Genomic DNA, 20,582 nt, shown 5'->3' with positions numbered 1-20,582 from the left:
CTATCAGAACCCGCTGATGTAAACAAAGGCACATGGGCAGCCGCTGTGGCCAATCCGGCGGTGGGGCTGTGTGTTCGGTAACCAATGGAAGGGCGAAAGGGGCGGGTTCGAGACAGAGGGTTTGGTGTGTGCCAGTGGAGATGGGTCTGCTGGGCTGCCAGCAGCCTGAGCCCTGCTTCTGTCCATAGTCAGGCATGGCAGCGGCAAGCGTCTGAGATAGGGGCATTAGCCCAGGAGGGAGGGGGCGGGGGGCAAGAGGATCAGGCCTAGAGAGGTCGAGGGAAATTTAAGTCAATAAATAAATAACTTTAAAAAGGCCGGGGGGGGGGGGGGTCCCTGGAAGGAAAATTCCCCCCGGGAAATTGCTATTCGATGGAGTGTGCAGCTGAGCTGGGCTTGTGGGAAGAAGATCGAGCAGCCTGGATTGATTTTAACTGTTTGCTTAGTAACTCGCAAGGTGAAGAAGAGAAACTTATTTGAGCCCATGGGCTCAAGTCATTAGATCTATTTGGGGGAAAAAAACAGCTTTATATTTGAATGAGAAGGTAACGGCATCAGATACCGGGCAGGAGTTAAAGTCAGGGGGCAATGGCTCTGATCAGCTTGTTGGAATTGGCTGACCTCTCCATAGGGACGCCAGAGATCGGGGTGGTCAATTTTAATGCCCTCCACACTTTGCTCCATGCCATCATTAGACAACTCAACCTGCAGGATGTCAAAACCGAGTTGCTTGATGAGAAACCTAAGCCCCCGGAACCTGTGCCTTTGCAGGAGAAAGAGACGAAGGGCCAGTGCGATGCGTCAGAAGACTTCCCCTATGCTGACTTAGAGAAGAAGGTCATTGGGGTGGCTGCTCAGGTGCATGGCATGGAGGCCAAGGTGGTTGGGGTGGCGACTCAGGTGCACGGAGTGGAGGCTCAGGTCCATGGAATAGGGGAACAAGTTCAAGGGCTTGAGAAGCAAATGGCTGCCCTGGAAAAATTGCCTTCTGGGACAGACTTACTGGAGAGGACCAAGAGCGGCTCTCCAAATGGATCTGCAGTGGCTGACATGTGGCAAATGATGCAGATGAAGAAGAAGATAGAAGCTAATGAGACTGGCATCTCCAAGGTAAATCTTTCCATTCCTTAAGTTGTGAGGAGGCAACATGTCCAGTGGCGAGAGCCCAGATCTAAGAATCAGCAAATATATGCTGTAGCCTTGCCTCTGCCACTGACTTGCTGTGCAACTTTGAGCAAGTCACTCACTTTACCCCTTTGTGCCTCAGTTTCCCCACCTAGAAAATTGGGTTAATATCCACCCTTCTAAAGGGTCCTGAGCCATTTGAAAGAAAAGTAGTATATAATTGCTCTAAGTTCCTTATATAGCACTCATTACCAGACCTGTGTTCTGTATTAGTGGTTGGTGGTATTATTTTATTTATTTTATAGTTTGATATAAATAATTTCCAATAATAAGCAACGACTCCAAATTTGTGCAAAATGACAGTAAATTAGTGTCTAAAGTGAAGGACATTTAGAGGTTAGTGGACCTATGAAAGACACTAGGAAATCATGACCTGAAGAAGAGCTCGTGTAACTGGAAAGCTTCTCTTTCACCAACAGATGTTGAGCCCAGAAAAGATATTCCCTCTCCCACCTTGTCTCTCATGTAGAAATCCAGTCATTTTTAAGACTCTCACTGTGTTAGGATTAGAGCTAAACTATAAGAAGGGAAATATTTTCTGAATCCCCAGGGCCAGCCTCCAATTATCTTTTACATGTTTCCTCCAGTGTTATTTACGTTGCATGTTGTTATGGGGGTTGTGATCTGTCATGTATTTTCAAGGCTGGATAACAGGGAAAACCATGACCAGGTGTTACGCAGTTCGTATTACAGCTGTGACTTGTTGCATGAATTTTACAAGAGCATCTCTGCACTGATTCCTCTAAGGTTGCAAGAGAAATAAAGTCCTGATTGCTGCTACCCATTTAATTAAAGTGCTGGATGGGGGTGATTGGGGGTTGCTCATCTAACGCATGCCATAGTTTTAATAAAGGGTGTATTCTTGTTTTCATTCATCTTATCTTCAGTCTAGGGAATGTAGAGCCCAAGTTCTTCTTTGTGACCTTTCATTGTCCTTTGTCAGCGATCTGTGCAGACCTCCCTTAGACGGTGTTGACAAATGAGCTACTCCTGAATTGGGAGCAGGCCCATCAAGAGAAGTTTGGGGGCCCGGTACATCATGTTTGTTGGGGCTCCACCCCTCCCATTTCTTTATTTACACAGACATTAGTCACTTTTGGGAGGGGGTGGGGGGGCTGAGTTTGGAGCCCCAGTACAATTGTTCCCTCTCTCCCTCCCTCTTGTCAGCCCTGATTGCCGGTTGCGCTGTATGCTTTTAAGGGGCAGAACGGTTTCATGCACTGAGAGGTGGGATCTCTGTGCTCTGTTTCCAGCTTTGCTACAGTCTTCACATACAGTCTTTTTGACCTCTAGCAAATCTTCAAGGACCTGATGCTTTCAAAAGTGCTGAGACCCTGCAGCTCCTCTTCACTTCAGTTGAACTGGGTTCTCAGCACCTCTAAAAATCCAGCCCTTGGCTGAGCCGTGCCTCAGTTTCCCCATCCAGAACCTGTAGGTGATCTCACTTACTTACTTCACAGGTAGTTGGGGTGCTTAGTTTAATGTAGTGAAATGCTTTGATGTCCTTGGTCACAAGGAAACTATAGACGTGAACAGTGGAAGGGAGGGAGAAAAGCTCCCTGCAAATGGGGGGCAGAGGGACAAGAGGGGGAGTGAGGAGAGGTACTGACACTTGGCAGGGTGGGGGCAGGCAGCTGGCTCTAAGCTGGGAAGGAGGGTCCCAGCCCAGGGGTTCCTACCTGCTCCCTGACTCACTCCAGCCCCGATGGGTCCCACTACCTGCTTCCCGGCTCCCAGGCCTCATGGCAGCTGCTTCCACAATATTTCCCTGTTCCTGCTCCCCACCTGCACCCCCATTTCTGCCGCCCCTGGTGCAAGTGGCATTTTCTATTCAAGAACTCCAATAGCGTTCAAAGAAATTGGACCTGTGCCTCTCTGAGGGGTCATACCCTGCAGTCAGATCACACACACAGTTTCCATTGGAGTCGGGGCAGAGGGAAGGGAGGGGTTGCATTGAAATCATGGCAGATGTATTGCCAGATATGCTCTTGCCTGATGAAGTTAGTGCCATGTGATGCTGTAGGTTTACGGGCGAGGAAGTAATATTTCCCCCCATCTCTGTCCCCTGACTTACCTCTGCCCTTGGATCCTTTCCCCACTCCATGTGCATTAGTGGCAGATCTGCCACGGCACACATCCCGCCGGGGGCTGCCTGAGACTGTACAGCTGTTCTGTCTGAGTTACTAGGAATAATGTAAAATGCTGTAGTTTTTACCCTTCCTCTTGTAGGAAAATAGCATCACCTCCAGGATGTCTGCTATCCCCCTTATAGCCTGGGGCTCCCTGAAGGCGGTTTGAGTTCAGATTCTAGCTTTTTTTTCTTTTCCTCCTCTCTGTCAGGATGAGTTGTAGTGTTGCCAAGTTAATTCTTGCCATTCCAAGAGGCGGGAGGCTGGCTAAGGAGCTGAAGTGGTGTGCCGGAGAGACCCATGGTTCTGTTCTAAGACCAAGGATACCAGCATGTTGCACAGGTTCATTAGGGGAAAGTCCTGGGGATTTTCCCCACCGGAAGGGGAGTGTCTGTGCTGCAATCGAAAATCGGGACAGGGGGAGTAAAAAGAGGGGAGAAAAGTGGCCTCTTATGAGGGCACAAGGAATAACTTGTTCTTCTTAGAGCAGCCTCTGCACATTCCAACTCATGGGATGCACTGGACCAATCCGTATGATGTGACCGTAGAAAGGACAAAGGTGTCATGGAACAGGGAGGTGTAATATTCCCTCCCTAGGCAGCAGTAGCACCACTGAGATACTAGGGTCAGCTTTGGGTTCCTTAGTGCCAGAAGGACCGTTACAAATTAGGGGGAATTGGGAGAACAAAAAACTGACCCGTGGCCTGGAGGAGCTGACTCAGAAGGAAGATGTATAGAGCTAAATGTGTAGGGTTGGCCAAGTGATAATTAAATGTATGTGGAGTGGTGATGAAGGGGAGGTAATATTCAAATGGGGGAGGGCAATTGAGGGCATTGGGCCTGTTTTGCTTGCTTAGTATGGATAAAGAAGATCTGAAGGGTTGGGGGCGAGGGGAGGGGGGTGAAAATGTGAATTTTTCTGCTTGCCGTCCTCTTAGAAATCTCAAACATGTTTAAGTCTGTGCTTTTGCGAGAGGATTCATTGGAGGTCCTCAGTGTGGATTATGACCTTTCTAAGTCCTTCATCGAAGGGTTTAAGGGTTTGACTCTTTAGCGGAGACTTCTTGTTCTCCCAAGTAGTTCTCATGCATCTGAGTTAAACAGATATTAACAAAAGATGCACAAAGATGCTGTGTGCCCTCATTTCCCACGGCTTTCAGCGTCTCACAGGATCAGGTGCTGGTTATCCTACTGCTTCTGTCTTGCATATTCAGCAGGATACTGACTATGGTAGTTTGGAGGTGCTCTGCCCTTCCAGCTCCCATCACAGTCCAAAATTCATGCAGCATGAGTCAGGGTAGGATTTAAGGTTTGCGGGGAGCTCAACAAGGTTATTATTGCAGTCCCTACATTCCACACACAACCCCCCGCCCCCCGCGGCCGATCCCTCCTCCTTTTCTCCATCGTGACTGGACAATGGATTTCCCCATCCTTTCTCCTGTACAGGGTGCTTGGGAGGGGGAGGACCTGGTTGCTAGGTCTTATCCTAGAACAGGTCAACAGGGCTCTCCCTGTTCTGTGCTCAGCTGGTTCTGCCTAGGGACCAGATCGATGCACCTGGATGGTCCTTGGCCTCACAGTTCCATGTTATGCCTAGGACCATTCCACAAAATTGGGACTCTTCCAAGTCCTCCACTGAACTGGGGAGCCCGCTGGGCTGTGGCCTTGGCAGGTCTAAACAAAGCTCTGGCATAGGTGAAGAGGGTGTGACACCATGGGCGGGGGGGATGTTAATTTCCTAAGTACTGCCTCTTTTGCAGAGCTGTGAGTGGTTGCCACACAGAGGGAGCTCCTGGCGCGGATAGCATGTCTACAAGGGTAACACATTGTGATAGGTGAACCTCCCTCTCTGTTCCCTGCCGTGCAAAATGAGTAGCTCATATTTTCTACATCTGTTTGTGTGATCTAAACACAGCAGCCGTTCCCTGATGGAGAAAGTTATGAACATGCTCTGAGGAGGCAACTGGCCCTTGTGCAGTGGGACTAGCCTCGCTTATGTTGAGGACGTAGGTGATGCGTAGGCCTCGTGTGGCATGGAGAACGCCGCCCCTACTCATTAGCAGTGTTTGCTGACGGAATGGTTGGCTGAAATGGACAGTCTCGGAAGTGGGTAGGGTGACCAGATAGCAAGTATGAAAAATCGGGACAGAATGTGGGGGGTAATAGGCACCTATATAAGAAAAATCCCCAAATATTGGGACTGTCCCTATAAAATCAGGACATCTGGTCACCCTAGAAGCGGGGACTGTGTGCTCTAGACCAGCATGGGGAGCAGACCTTGTCGTGGAGGCCGGCCAGCCTGTATCTTGCGCGTACCCAGCAGAGCCTAGTGAGCCGTGCTTCAGGAGCTAGCTGGCTGTCTTTAGGATAGCGATCAAATGTGAAAGGAAAAGCCATGCCCAAAGAATGCCTCCAAAGCAGGAGCAATTGCAGCGGTCAGTCGTAGGGAAAGAGTTGAGCCACAAGATTAAAGCAAGTCCCGGCTGAATTATTCATCCCTTCGTGGAGCATATTGGGAGGGAAATGGAGCTGCTTTGATGAGAGAATGAGCCTTTTCTGCGGCGGATACACAGCTCCTTCTCAGGGCATTACATCAGCACCCAGGCTCATGTAGCACAGTTCCTGCAATCCAATGTGGCAGGCCGTAAATGTTTAATTATTTGCCAGTGCTGCTTCGGGAGGGTCATGTTAAATAAAAAACCGAAGCATCCCCATTGTGATCTGTGGGAGCTGGGCTCTGGTTTCCAATTCATCTCCTGAACGATCGAATATTTGCGAGAGAGTCGATGTTTCCCATCAGTCTGAGTACAGCGCCGATACCTTAAGCCATCTAAGTGTAAACCGGGGTTGCTGCTGGTTTGATCCAAGAGCAATATTTCAGCTAGGAAATAAGGGCCCCATTCTGTGAGGCACAGAGAGCTGGCAGCTGGCTGCTGAGTGAGCATCCTCAGTGAGGCCAACGAGAATTGTGAATGCTCAGCATCTTGTAGGACGGGGTCTGACTTTTTCTTTTTTTAAATGGTTTTGTGGATTGATCCTGCTTGTGCTGAGTTAATGGAAATAAAACATCAGTGTGAGTGCTGGGTGACAGCACAGAACCCCAAGATAAAAGAAAACAAATTTTCTGGTCAAGAGATTGGAATTTCCAGGTGTTGCGAGGCCAGCTTGTAAGCCCCATACAATGGGGTGGAACTCAAGCCCGTGCAGCAGACCCAGCACAAGACCGATGTACAACTTAAGTTTTATTTTGAGAGTTTAAGTGGGACTGCAAAGGATGAATAGCTTTTGTGCTGGCTCTGCCGGGGGTGAATTGGCTACCCACATGGGTAACTGCTCACCACTTTGAGTAAGTGGATCTCCCTTCAGCCCTAGGGAATGTAACTCTCCAGTTGCTCCTGTTGTTTAATCATCTTTTTTTTGTCATAGGTGTGTATCTAATACCTGGCCATTTTAATCTTCAGACGTGCTCAGCATTAATTGGGAGACAGGGGGGCTCTAATAGTTAGAACATGTGTCTGGACACCTGGGTTCCATTCCTGCTTTGGCCATTGAGTCATCATGTGACCTTGAGCAAGTCACTTGACCCTCTTGTTGCTTCATTTTGCCCATCTGTAAAATGGAGGATAATATCCTCTACGCTTGGCAGGGTTGAGATGAGGCCGTTTGTAAATCCCTGGGAGACACCGCACTGAGCAATGCTATGTGGATGCACAGTGTTGTTGTAGAACTTTGCTTGTTAATAACAGGGCCAGCGGAGTGGTTGATCCCTGATCAATGTCCTACTAAAGAGCTGCACAGCTGAGAGCCTCGGTTAATGGGATTCAAAGGGAACAACCCTCTAACGCTGGAGCTCCAAGGAGAGGCGGGCATCCAGTCCACTGGCAGAGGGAAAGCGGGACAGTGCCAACAACACTGTGGCCTGGGTCATTTATTATCCGTGTTGGAGGTGGTGAGGTGAGGACAACTCACGTAACTTGGCATATCTTATACCAAGAACAGCTTCCAGCTGTGAGCAGCTTAGCACAGTCTGCTTCTATACTTTGCAACATCCCTAGCAGCTTCCAGCTGATCTCAAAGTGGTTTCCAAACATCATTGCCTTGTGGCTGTAGGTAAATATCACTATCCCCGTTTTACAGATGAAGAAACTGAGGCACGAGGAGATTGTGTGGCCTTTGGCAAGCTGTTTGGTGAGTCAGTGGCATAGCCCAAATCTCCTGTCCCCCTGCTCTAACCATGAGATGGAGCTACTGTAGCAGACGTTGTCTGTTTACCATGAGAGTCCTGGTTTGAGTCTGCTATGGTCAAATGCACTGTGTGAGCCGGCTAAGTCCAGCTAATGAATAGTTAAGCCACTCACTGGTATTTGGCACCAGCTGTTGAGCACAGCATCAGTGAAGTTTTTGATCCCACTATTTGTATATCAGAGGCAGGTTTGTGGCAAAAGCTATAGAATAAGGGTATTGTGTGGGCATAACAACAGTGCCGGAGGGAGAAGCGTATAGTACCCAAATCTGGAAGGAGAAGTCTTCAGAGTCCAAGCTAAAAGAGGAAGGCAGCAAGCTAATGAACAGTGAATGCTCACACATCACGGTCTCCTGGCATAGACCTCAGGGCATGTCTGCACTTGATCTGTTCACACTCAGTTAGGTACCCAATGCAATGATATTGACCCCCTGTCTAGAAATGTGCTGACGGGGGGAGTGGGGGGAGAGGGCCAGGCTGGCACTTTCATTTAACCCTTTCGGTTAATCTAGCAGATCCTTGGTCTGCCTGGAGGTGTGGAGCTGCCAGGCTTAATTAATATATGCATTATAAGCTGTTATTTACTTGGGGAGTAAAAGGAGAAGTTCTGCTGAGCCCCTCCCTGTGTCCAGCTCCCTGTTGGGAAGGATGCTCTGGGGGGAGCTGCTGTGTTCTGTTCTGGAAGCTTATGGCCCCAACTCCTACCTGTTTAAGCTGGCTCCCTGGCAAGCCCCTTGCCACCGTCCACACTCTGTTGGCAGCTGGAGCTCGCCTAACAGGGTCCATCTCCTGGTTCTCTGTCAGATAGGTGGGCATTATTCTCCCTGCTAATTATAAAGCTAAGGAAACTGAGACAGACAGGAGAGTGCCTTGCCACAGGTCACACAGGCAGTCAGTGGCAGAGCCAGGAATGATAGCTCCCTGCCCCTTGTCCGATTTGTTAGGCCCCGCTGCCCCTCCGAGCATCCTCACTGTGGCTTACTAGGTATTCTTGTGGCCCTAAATTCGCTCCCCTCTCTGTTCCAGGCCATGGCTCTGTTCCAGGATCTGCTGAATGAGGTCAACGGCGTGAAGATGGCTAATTTCCATATGAACGAAGGCCTCCAAAACATCAAGGAGAAACTTGACTCGGTGAGTGTGGCCCTTGCCCACAGAACAGAGCTGGCCTGGTCACACTCCCTGGTGAGGAGAGTGCCAAGCCTTCTCCTTCCACCCCTGAGGCACCGACATCCCCTAGTCCCTCTTGCTGTATGCATTGAGTCCTCCCTGTCCCCCACCACCTGGGCTACCCTTGTGCCATGTACCCTCAGCGGGGCTCTCCCTCCTGCCACAAGCAGCACTCAACCCCAAGGGGAGTTAACGCAGTCCCCGTCCCCTTGATTTCTCTTCTCGCTACTCCCCAGCAGACAGCGGGGACTGGCTGACCTTTCCTCTCTTGTGGGAATTGCACTGAAGACCAGCTTGTACCCTTAGGGCTGCTCCCTATTACTCTAATACCAGGAAAGGGCAGGTAGTGGGTTGCTCTGGGGAGAGAAGAGGGGGTAGAATCCTTAGTTCACCATGTAAAATATCTCATTTTGCTTGCACATTGGCCTCCTCAATTAAAATGCCTGCACGGTGTCTGTGGCATGGGACAAGGGGAAGGAGCAGGAGATGCTGCCAGAGGACAGATGCTCTGCGCGTGCAAAAACAGCCAATAGCTAAGCTGGCCAGGGATGGCAGGAGGCATTGGGACTGAGACGCATCGGCAGAGCTAGGAAGGGAATAGCAGGGGATGCTGGGGCTGAAGTCCGTCGGCAGTGTGGCTCATGGGGAGCCTAGGCCTGGGACAGCAGGGCGGGATGCAAGTCAGAACTGAGCTGAGCATGGGCACTGGGGAGCTGGCTATTCAGACAGAGCTGTTTGCCAGCCCCGCACACCAACCGCGTGGTTGAGTCGATCTGGCTTGGGAGTAACGGGTGGGGGAGTCGTAAACTGGGCTCACCTGCACTCTCAGGCCTTCCCTTCCCTAGAGCCTTGTTACTGTTCCTGAGCACTCCGCCCAGGAGTTAACCAGCGCCAGAGCAGAGGGAATGGGGTTTGTACTCCCAGGGCCTGGGGAAGCCATGCTGGGTGGCCAGGCCTGTAACAGCAGAGCCAACTGCCTGGCTCAGGTAACATGAGCTGATGCTGCAGCCAGGAGGTAAAAATTCAGCGCTCAGGACCCCCACAAGGGATCCCAGCGAGGTGACAAACACGCCTGATGGGTGTGAAGTGAGTCTGCGGAGTTCCCGTCCCCAGGTGCCCATGGGGCAGGTGGGATTGAGAAGCATTCACCTTTGTGTCACCGCTGCCTTCTCCTGCCAGTTCCACCAAGGCGGGGAAGCTTTAGAATCCATCCAGGGGCTCAGGAGGAGCCCCACTGGCAGAGGGGCTGAGAAAGAACATTGAAATGTGAGGGGGTATTTAGCACAGGGAAGGGGTGAGGAAGAGCCAATCCCCTGTTAACTGCTGGAGGAGTTAGATAGATAAAGGAGCCCAGCATGGGATCCAGGACAGGGCACCTGCCCACGCCCCTTGAAGGACTAAGACAGGGAGCCATCATTCCATGTCAATGGTGAGCGAGAACTCTCAGCAGGTAAATCATTCTATCAAGGCCTGGGGGAGCTCCCACCTGCCTCGTGCCAGCCATAGGTCTCTGCCAACCGAGGGATTGTTGCCAGGTGGGGGAGAGTTTGAATCTTGTGATGCCGCCCACAGGGAGGCAGCAGAGCTTGGCAGTGCCCAGCTTACTCCTTGTACCTTCAGGGATCCTCAGGGTGGCCATCTGCAGGAACGCTTGCAAAACATGCTAGCTCCCCCGAGGATCTAGCCAGCCGCAAGAGCTTATTCCTTTTGCAACTTGGCAAGCTGCCTTTTCCCATGAGCCTTGGGGGAAGGGAGGGGGGCTGTGGGGAAGCAGTAAACATCTCGTTTCCTAGAGTACAGGGAAACAAAAGCTAAGTGGATGCCAAGGCTGCGCCTTTACTGTGTGTGTTCAGCCCCAAAAGCATGCTCTACCCAAGAGAATAGGCAGTTGCCTCCCAGACCCCACCCTGTGTGCCTGGGGCCAGCCCAGCCTACCTCACTGACCTAGTCCCTTATCACAACCCCCTCTGATTTGCCACTGATGTGCCCAGCCTCAGTGTCCCCCACAACACAGGACTGGAACACCCTTCCTATTCCGCTTCCCCAGCCCACCCCCTCTTGCCTTTCCAGTCTCTTCTGAACACTTGCTCCTTCAGCTCCAACAAGTGGGGCTTGAAAAACCCACTTTCCTGTGGTAAGTAGGAAACTGATCTATGGGGGTCTTTCTATTGACTTCAGTGGGCTGTGGATCAGACCCATAGTGCTGGGCTTTCAGGGTTTTTCATGGTGACCTTTTCCATTTAATTAGTGCCCACCCCAACCCCCATCATATACAACACAATAAACTGAGGTCAGAGCTAGTTTCAAGTGTTTTACTTGTATGCTGTGCTTAAAGGGATATGACCAAGACAGAAAACCATATTTATAAATATCACACCCTTTTCTGGGTTTTTAATACCACTTTAGATGATCAAAACTGAAAGATCTTTACAAATCAGAGGCCTGATTCTGCAAACATTCGCTCACATCAGCCCCTTCACTTGCCTGAAGAAGGCTTTGTCAGACTGGGTTCTTAATCTGTTTTTCAGAACATAAGCTCTTTAATTAAGGTGAGTGATGTGCAAAAAATAATCTTCTCAGTTTTGCTTTCTGTTTATGGCCCGTTTGATGCACTAGAACAAAGTTCTTGTGTTGAGTTTCCAGTACTGGAGGAAGAAATATTTAAAGGCACACCATCAACTTAAGAATCCCATTCCTGTTAGAATTTGTTGGACCCTTTCCAGTTAACAATAACTCCCAAGATTACTAGTATTGAAATAGACTAGAGCAAAGTGGTTTTTTTTTGCTTGCTCCTTCAGTTTGTTTATTTTGTATTTTATATAGTCAAACTTTCCCCCAAGAACAAACTCCCCCCCCCGTAAGAACAAACAGTCAGTTTCTTCCCTTCTTGCTTGCATGACTTTCACAGAGCAACAGCAGAGAGGGAAAACATTTAAAAGATAGGAAAATGGGATTGCAAACCCACAATTTGGCAGGGGCACCAAAGGGCATGTCACTCAGGTTTTGAAACAGACTGTATTGCAGGCTGATGCCACTGCCTTTTGAAATACAAATAATAGGAAAATAGATATTGGAGGGGGCAATATAAATGCACACACACGGTGTGGGTGTGCTGGTGTGCGCTTGCACATGTGCGCTCACACAACCCCCCCTACATTTTGGATCTAAGTCTGAATTGGCCATCTTCCTTTTTAAAGGCAATCACACACACACCAGACTGTAGGAGATTAACTAAACTCTCTTCTCTTGCAAGAATTTACAACTGGATACCCAGGAGATTGGCAATCGACTGCAGACCTGCATCGCTGATCAGAAGAACTTGGATAGTGATGTGGTATGTCTCTGAGGGGAACGATTTGCATATGAATTGCCAAGGCACCCCCGGGGCCCCAATTTTCATTCCCTGACTCCTCCTTTTCGGGTGCTGATCTTCACTGAAATCCCTAGCTTCTCCTCCTTTATTTCTTCCCCGCAGGTCTTCTACTCTGAGTCAAGATCTCAGCTACTTGGACCAGGAAGGACCTGATCCTGAGTATAGGCACAGACTCAGTGGGTGCTCCAGGGCTGGAGCACCCACGGGGAAAAATTAGTGGGTGCTCTGCATCCACCAGCAGCCAAGCTCCCCTCCCAGCCCCCCCCTCACCTCCGCCTCCTCCCCTGAGTGCGCCACATCCTCGCTCCTCCGCCTCCTCATCCGTGTTTGCTCCGGGAGGGGGAGAGGAGGAGTGGGAACGTGGCGTACTCAGGGAGGAGGCGGGGAAGAGGCGGGACCGGGGCAGGGATTTGGGGAAGGAGTCGGAATAGGGTCAGGGAGAGGGTAGAGTTGGGGTGGGAACTTTGGGGAAGGTGTTGGAATGGGGGCGGGGCTGATGTGAGAGGGGGCGGGGCAGGGTGGAGTTGGGGTAAGGTCAGGGGCAGGGTGGGGGGTCGAGCACGCACCGGCGATAGCAGAAGTCAGCACCTATGATCCTGAGAGGTGCTGATCAACTCATTCCCTGTGACTTCAGTGCTCAGCATGTCTCATGGTCAGGCCCTAAGCAGCGCTAAGTGTCCCAAACCACCTCCAGTAGGAACAGGAATTACACATATATTGAGGGGCAAGGCACATGAGTCTCTTCCTGAGTTTCTGTGGTCCTCCTTCCTCCTGATGCACCAGGAAACACCCCAATCCATCCAGCTTCCTCTCTTGCTAGAGGATTCTTTAGGGACAGGAAATGCCAGTGCTTCTATAGGAGGAGTTAAAGCCTCCGCTTCTCCACTAGGAAGGCTTAGGTGTCTGTCCCTAGTACTCCATGATCGCAGAAGTGGTGGTATGGGCATCTGGGGAGGGTCTGCGCCATCGTGGAACCAAGGATGCTGCTCAGTCGGGGAACATACATTCTCTGTCGAGCTATCTTCTTGGGTGATCCCTGGGCTGCTAGTCTCTGAAGAGTTAATGGAGGAGAGAATGAAGTCCCTTCCTAGACATGCACCGCAGAAGTACAGTCATCTCTGTTTGGTTTTGGTTTGCTTTCTTTCCAGAGGAACCTAGAGCGAAGGATAAACCTCTATCCTTCCCCCGAAGAAATGTATAACATGGTGCGCTGGGAAGTTCTGGAGGACTGTCTTGTGACAGGCAAAGACAAGAGCCCATCCATTGTGAGTGTGACTTCAATTAGGGGTGGCGGGGGGAGCGGGGAGCTTAACATGTTTGCTCCCTTCCTCTTCCTCTGCTGAGACATCCCCATAATAGAGTGAGGAGGGAGATCTTGTGAATCTGGACATTTTCCAGTCTTTGTGCGGCTTGACACGGTCTGAGACACTCTTCTCTGGGGCAGGATGTCCAGAACTGGCTTTGAGGGATCAGCCTGTACCTCTGTCAAGTTTCACATTTCTAGGCCCCAGTGCCATGCAAGGTTCCACTTGATCAGGCTCTTGTCCAAGGCTTCTCTCTCTAAATGTGGCCTTTTCTGATGTATGAGAGAACCAGGCCTTTTCCCTTCGCCTGCCCTCTGACCCCAAGTTGTGATGGCACCTTGTGATTGCCATTCCTCTGACACCAAGGGGCCATGCCTGAGCACTGGAAATCCTTGTATGACTCCTACCCAGGGCTTCCCAGTGCAGGGGCGCCGGAACGGGGGGTGTCCGAGGGTCCATGGCCCTCCCTCTTTTTGCCTGTCCACTTTTCACCACCAGCCCCACCCCTGTCCCTCCACATCCCCCTGAGGCTCCGCCTCCCAGCCAGGCTGGAAGTGGAGCCTAGCTCAGGGAGCCTGGGAAACTGTGGGGTGCTGCCAACCCTCCATCTGCCCTGGGTGGAGGAATCAGGGGGTTGGGGACATGGGCTTGGGCTGCTCTCCGCCACCCCTCCCCCCGCCACCATGGGCAGGTGGAGGGGCCCAGGCTCTTCAGGGGGAAGAGGGTGACAGGAGTGGGGCCACGGAGGGGGCCACTTTGGGGAAGGCTCCACCACCCCTGTCACAGTGTCTAACTAGCACAGTATGAGAAGGGTAATTTGTGTCATTTGGAGGCCTCACATTCTTGGAATTGATGCACTTACAGGATTTTACAGTGGCCACTGGACTAAATTAACCACTGGTGTAACCCCATCAACTTTACTCAGTGCATGAATTTGGTCCTTTCTTTCCGTGCATGGTAAACATGTCTTATAGATGAGCTAACTGATCTGGTTCTTTCCCTTTTCTTGTCTCCAGGGTGCAGGCCTAGGGCAGCTTCCTGTTGCATTTAACTGTCTAGGGAAGTCACTGGCTGAATCTTCATGATTAGATAGCAGTGATGTCACCATGTCTTATAGGGGTTGATTGGAAAGCTAGTCCTGAGAGAAGATGAATTTGGTGGCAGTTGCCAGGGGATGGCTGCCAGCCTCAGAAAATAGCCCCACAGTGTGACACAACTGGTAGCTTATGGTCAAGCTGGAGGAATGCTAGAGTGGAGTAAGGCAAGGTGTTGTGGGTCAGGATGGAGATGCATTTGGCAGAGAATTGGAAGGTGCAGAGGAACTTACACAGTGTTTCCGTGTACCATACGTAGCTCTAGCCATTGTGCTAGCAGGACTGAGTACTTTACACTCAAGTGGGACTAAACCCTGCTCTTTTCCAAGAGGTTCATCAGAGCAGATCTCCACTTCTCCCCCTCCAGCTTAAGCCCCGTTTCTCTCCCAGAATGCATACATTCCGTTACTCTAATTCACAGGCAAACACCCTCCCCTTCGCTTTGACCTCCTCCTTCATCATGTCCAAATAGCACATTGTACACTTTACCAGCGCACTTGCGTCTGTGGAGGATATATCGGTTTAGCTGCGGTCAGAGTTACAGTTATGCACTTGGGAGTAGGTTAGAGTAGCTGCATGTGTGTATTGTGATTGGTACTCATTGGAGGCGCAAGGGAGCTTGTAGTGGAGGTGAGGGCCTGTGAGCGTGTTTGCACAGGAAGGCTTGTGGGTGAAGATTGGTTTAACTGGGGACTTCAACTTGTAGTGATCACCTTGGTGGGGTTTGTATTTCAGCAACCTTAAATCCAAGCTAATGAAGGAATGTGCCTGATTGAACACATCTGTAATACACCCCTACCTCCATGAACAGGCTGTGAGGGAAGGTCTGGGGCAGCATTTGGCTCATAGCATGCCTGTCAAACAATTAACTTCATATAGCATCATACAAGGTGGCAACTTCATGACTGTACCATTCTGTGGGAGTCATAGATTAGCTACTGAGATCCCCCTGTAGGTATGGAGTAGATAGAAAAATAGAGACACTCACAGGGCACAGGAGGTGATGTCCTATAGGGCAAATAAACCCATGGGAATTCAACAAGTTAATTGATCAATTGGGAACTTCTGTTCCAGTGCTAATCTCTGTAGTAAGCAACTATATTGCAACATGATATTCCTAACACGTGCTATTCTTGTTCTGTGTCAGAAACTCTATAAAGTTACCCATACGGACGCATGCAGGTGGCATAGTTTCCAAAAGAAATCATTTATTTCCTTACTATGGAATGACATTTCATATTTATGTGACTGCTAATTCCCAGAATTAGTCATTCCAAAGACAGTCCCTGGAATGTATTGGTGCTATTAGGAGGTGAAGAAGGTGATCAGACCTTCTCAGAATGGGATAGGCCTGAGCCACCAGATCTAGAGTTGGATGAGGATTTCCAGCTCCTGAGAGTGGACCTAGGGTTCTGGTTTGGCCTGGGGACCCCCCTACAGAATTATGCTCAGGATCCTGTTACCAACTACTCCCCCCACCTCAGCCTCACACATTTTAGCTCAAGTGTGCTTCAGTTCAGGGTTTCCATTCTGGCTCATGTGATTTTCATGCATACACAATGCTTGTTGTTCCTATGGAGGGCGTTTTGGCAGACAGAGTAACTGTAATACCTGGTGGAAAGTAGCTGGTGTGACTGGCAGGGGCAAGCGTACACAATTGAGAGGGAGGGGCAGATATCTGCTAGGAATCCCATCCCAGAGACTCCTCTAGAAAGCAGGCTCCTAGGAAACACTTGGCCACTAGTGGAATTGATTCAGCAACCAGCAAGGTCTTCAGAGGGCATTTTGTGATTGCTGCTTCCTTTCAGTATAAAGGCCGGTTGGGGGCACGTCCTGTCCCATTGCCCATTCTGTCCAAATAGGCCTGTCTGATTTGATGGTAGTGTTACTTCCAGTTGAAGTGCAGAAATAGAAGAGGGTGGTTTTGAATATCCCAGCTCCTCCCCCCCCCCCAATTTACTTTGAACTAGTGCCCATCAGTAAATTGCTCCCATTCCATTGGTTTCCAGGAAGCCCAGTCTGGGGATCCCAGCCTAGGCCAGCCCTCTCCAGCCGAGCAACCAGCTTCAGTTATGGACACCCAAGCCAGAAAACCCTCTGTAACCTGGGCAGGGGCTCCAGGGAGCCAGCCTGGCTCTCCCAGCAGCAGACCTGGTACTCCAGGGATGCAGGCAGGGACCAGGGCAGGCATGCCAGCGGTCCAGCCAGCAGCCCGGGCAGGCACTCCTGGAACTAGGGCAGGCACACCAGAAGCCCAAGCAATCACTCCAGCAGCCCAGGCAGGCTCCCCCAGGACCCAGCCAGGGGCCCAGGCAGGCTCCCCCAGGACCCAGGCAGGCTCCCCCAGGACCCAGCCAGGGGCCCAGGCAGGCATGCCCGGGGCTCAGCCAGGGTCACCTGGGGCCCAGGCAGTCTCCCCAGGGGCCCAGCCAGGCTTCCCCGGGGCCCAGCCAGGGGCCCAGCCAGGCTTCCCCGGGGCCCAGCCAGGCTTCCCCGGGGCCCAGCCAGGGGCCCAGCCAGGCTTCCCCGGGGCCCAGCCAGGGGCCCAGCCAGGCTTCCCCGGGGCCCAGCCAGGGGCCCAGCCAGGCTTCCCCGGGGCCCAGCCAGGGGCCCAGCCAGGTTTCCCCGGGGCCCAGCCAGGGGCCCAGCCAGGTTTCCCCGGGGCCCAGCCAGGGGCCCAGCCAGGCTTCCCCGGGGCCCAGCCAGGTTCCCCCGGGGCCCAGCCCGGTTCCCCCGGGGCCCAGCCCGGGGCCCAGGCAGGCTTCCCCGGGGCCCAGGCAGGTGCTCCAGGAATCCAGCCAAGCTTCCCTGGCACCTGGCCCAGTTCCCCAGGGACCCAAGTGGGGCCTCCTGGAGCTCCAGGGACCCAGGCAGGCTACCTTGGGACCCCAGCAGGTGCTTCAGCATTGCAGCCCACATCACCTACAGCAGGTCCCTCAGCTCTAGCAGCCCAGCTTGCAATTCCACCTGGACCTTACTCTGCCGTTACATCCCCGGCATCACCTTTACAAGAGAAGGACAAACGCCTAACCTCATCCACCCCGCGAGAGTCCTCCGGGTCCAGCAGCGCCTCCAGCCGCTACTCAGATACCGTGGAAGCGCTGCGCCAGATCGGGCAGCTGACTGACCTCTACACCACCTTGAAGGAGCAGATAAACTACCTGGAGCAATTCAAGTGTAGCCACGCCGACCTCAACAAGCTGCGACAATTCCTCTCGGATGCAGGTAGGGACTTCCCCATCAGCCAGTGTCTTCATCACATCCTTTTGGGAGGGGGCAATGCAGGCAGCTTCCTGGGTATGGCTCCTCAGGTATGGCTTCCCAGAGTGATGCTGACTGTAGCCTTCTGCTGGATCCTCAGGGGTGTCTGGGTGAGCAGTGGGGCTCTTGGCTGGGGCCTGGATCCCTTCTCATGGTTCCTCAGTGACTGGCACACTGCTCATACCTTTGGGCTGACTCCCCAGTGAGACGCGCTTGGTGGAATGGGTGCAGCTTACTTTGACTGGGCTGTCATTTAAGGGCATAAATATCCAGAGTGGTACACTTAACGGTCATAAATATTCCACCTTGGGACTCTTGCCCTGACTTTGACAGGGGACTAGGGTTCACTCCCAAGGTACCATTTTGAAAAGGGGCCTTTTATCACATTTGGATCATTTTATGGTTCATTTCAAAGTATCTTGTTGCATCTCCATCCCCCACCCTGAAACAATACAAAATATCCCAGTGGGGGGCACTGATGAGGGCCGTGGGGGTAAATGGGGGTGCAGGGAGTGCAATTCCATTCTTAGGGGAGCTTCATATCTCTGCTGTATCCTGGTAAAGAGGAGAGGGATAGAAGCTGATAAAGTGCAGGTAGGAACTGAAGAGAAACAGTCAAACAAAATAATCCAATTCAATTACATCACACAAAGGCAGACAGCTGAATACGGACACAAACGCTAGAAGTCTAAATACTGAGGTTGGTGAACTTGAGTGCGTGGTATTAAATGAGGATATTGCCATAACAGGCATCACAGAAATTTGGTGAAAAGATGATAATCAATGGGACACAGTAGTACTAGTGTACAAAATACATAGGAATGACAGAGTAAGTCATGCTGGTGAGGGAGTGACATTATATGTGAAAGAAAGCAGAGTCAAATATACTAAAATTTTAAATGCTCAAACTGTACCATAGACTCTCTGTGGATTAAAAATTCCATGCTTGAATAGTAAGAGTATAGCCATAGGAATATACGACCAACCACCTGACCAGGATGGTGATGGTGATTGTGAAATACTACAAAAACAGAACAGCCAGTAATAATGGGGATGTCCCCCATATTTACAGGGAACATGTCACCTAAGGATGGGATGCAGAGATAAAATTACTAGACACCATTAATAAGTGCTTCTTGGCGCAGCTAGTCCTGAAACCCACAAAGGGAGAGGCAGTTCCTGATTTAATCCTAAATGGAAAGCAGGATCTGGTACAAAAAGTGCATATAATTGAACTACTTAGTAATGCCATAATGTGATTAAATTTAATGTTCCTATAGGGGGGAAATACCAAAGAAACCCACCACAGTAGCATTTAGCTTCAAAAAGGGGAACTACACAAAAATAAGGAAACTAGTTAAATGGACATTAAATTAAAAGGAACAGCCACAAGAGTGAAATGCCTGCAAGCCGCATGAAAACACTTTAAAAACACCATAAAGGCTCCAATTAAATGTATATACCCCAAATTAAAAAAAAAAACAACAGTACGAGGACAAAAAAAAATTGCCACCATGGCTAAACAACAGAGTGAGTAAAAGAGGCAGTCGAGGCAAAAAGACATCCTCTAAAAATTGGAAGTCAAATCATAGTGAGGAAAAGAGAAGGGAGCAAAAACTCTGGCAAGTCCAGCAAGTGTAAAAGCATAATTAGGCACGCCGAAAAAGAATTTGAAGAGCAACTAGCAAAGGACACACAAACTAGCAGCAAATTTTTAAGTACATCAGAAGCAGGAAGCCTGCCAAACAATCAGTGTTGCCACTGGGTGATTGAGGTGCTAAAGGAGCACTCAGGGAAGACAAGGCTGTGGCAGAGAAGCTAAATTAGTTCTTTGCTACAGAGAGTGTGAGGGAGATTCCCATACCTGAACCATTCTCTTTAAGGTGATAGATCTGAGGAACTGTCCCAGACTTAGGTGACAATAAGGAGGTTTTGGAACAAATTGATAAATTAAACAATAAGAAGTCACCAGGACCTGATGGAATTCACCCAGGAGTTCTGAAGGAACTCAGATCTGATATTGCAGAACTACTAGCTGTGGTATGTAACCTGTCGCTTAAATCTTTGTACCAGAGACTGGAGGATAGCTAATGTGACACTGATTTTTAAAAGAGGTTCCAGAGGTGATCCTGGCAATTATAGGCCGGTAAGCCTAACTTCAGTACCGGGCAAACTGGCTGAAACTATTGTAAAGCACAGAATTACCAGACACAGAAATGAACACGATATGTTGGGGAAGAGTCAAAGTGGCTTTTGTAAAGGGAAATCATGCCTCCCCGATCTATCAGAATTGTTTGAGGGAGTCAATAAGCATGACAGGGGTGATCTAGTGGATATAGTGTACTTGCATGTTCAGAAAGCCTTTGACAAAGTCCCTCACCCAAGGCTGTCAAACAAAGTAATCAGTCTTGGGATAAGAGGGAAGGTCCTCTTCTGGATCAGTAACTGGTTAAAAGATAGGAAACAAAGGGTAGGAATAAATGGTCAGTTTTCACAGAGGAGAGAGGTAAATAGCAGTGTTGTCCTTCCCTGTCCCCCCTCCCCCCAGGGTTCTCTACTGGGATCAGTATTGTTTAACATATTCGTAAATGATCAGGAAAAGGGGGTAAACAGGGAGGTGGCAAAATTTGCAGATGATACAAAATTACTCAAGATGGTTAAGTCCAAAGCCGACTGCGAAGAGTTACAAAGGGATCTCACAAAACTGGGTGACTGGGCAACAAAATGGCAGATGAAATTCAATGTTGCTAAATACAAGGTAGTGCACTTTGGAAGAAGTAATCCCAATTAAGCATACAAAATGATGGGGTCTGTCATAACCATACA

General features: G+C 50.3%; 2 protein-coding genes across 4 annotated transcripts in view; both read left to right on the top strand.

Annotated features, from left to right (window-relative positions):
* Positions 1 to 142: 142 nt before the first annotated feature.
* On the top strand, positions 143 to 17,613 carry LOC114022545 (uncharacterized protein C16orf96 homolog). Of its 2 annotated transcripts, XM_037914264.2 has the most exons (5): positions 143 to 1,110; positions 8,584 to 8,688; positions 11,978 to 12,058; positions 13,246 to 13,362; positions 17,508 to 17,613. In XM_037914264.2, exons 1-5 carry the CDS (start codon positions 589 to 591, stop codon positions 17,523 to 17,525), a joined length of 843 nt encoding a protein of 280 aa, XP_037770192.1. In that variant the 5' UTR covers positions 143 to 588; the 3' UTR covers positions 17,526 to 17,613. The 2 variants fall into 2 exon arrangements, with proteins under 2 accessions (XP_037770192.1, XP_027690442.2); XM_027834641.3 differs by lacking the exons at positions 13,246 to 13,362; positions 17,508 to 17,613 and adding an exon at positions 12,200 to 12,367 and having other exon boundaries at positions 145 to 1,110.
* The window catches only part of QRICH2 (glutamine rich 2), a 43,031-nt gene continuing 40,037 nt past the window's right edge, over positions 17,589 to 20,582 (top strand). Inside the window, exon 1 of one of the 2 annotated variants that reach the window (XM_043527652.1) lies at positions 17,589 to 17,720. The gene's annotated coding sequence lies outside the window, so the exon portion shown is untranslated. The remainder of the gene's footprint in view (positions 17,721 to 20,582) is intronic. The other variant, XM_037914263.2, reaches the window with a different exon arrangement.

This window comes from Chelonia mydas, chromosome 14 (assembly GCF_015237465.2).
Source record: "Chelonia mydas isolate rCheMyd1 chromosome 14, rCheMyd1.pri.v2, whole genome shotgun sequence".
In the NCBI taxonomy this organism is placed as follows: domain Eukaryota; kingdom Metazoa; phylum Chordata; order Testudines; family Cheloniidae; genus Chelonia; species Chelonia mydas.
The sequence above is the reverse complement of the archived record's forward strand: the minus strand, read 5'-3'. Positions and strand labels throughout refer to the sequence as shown.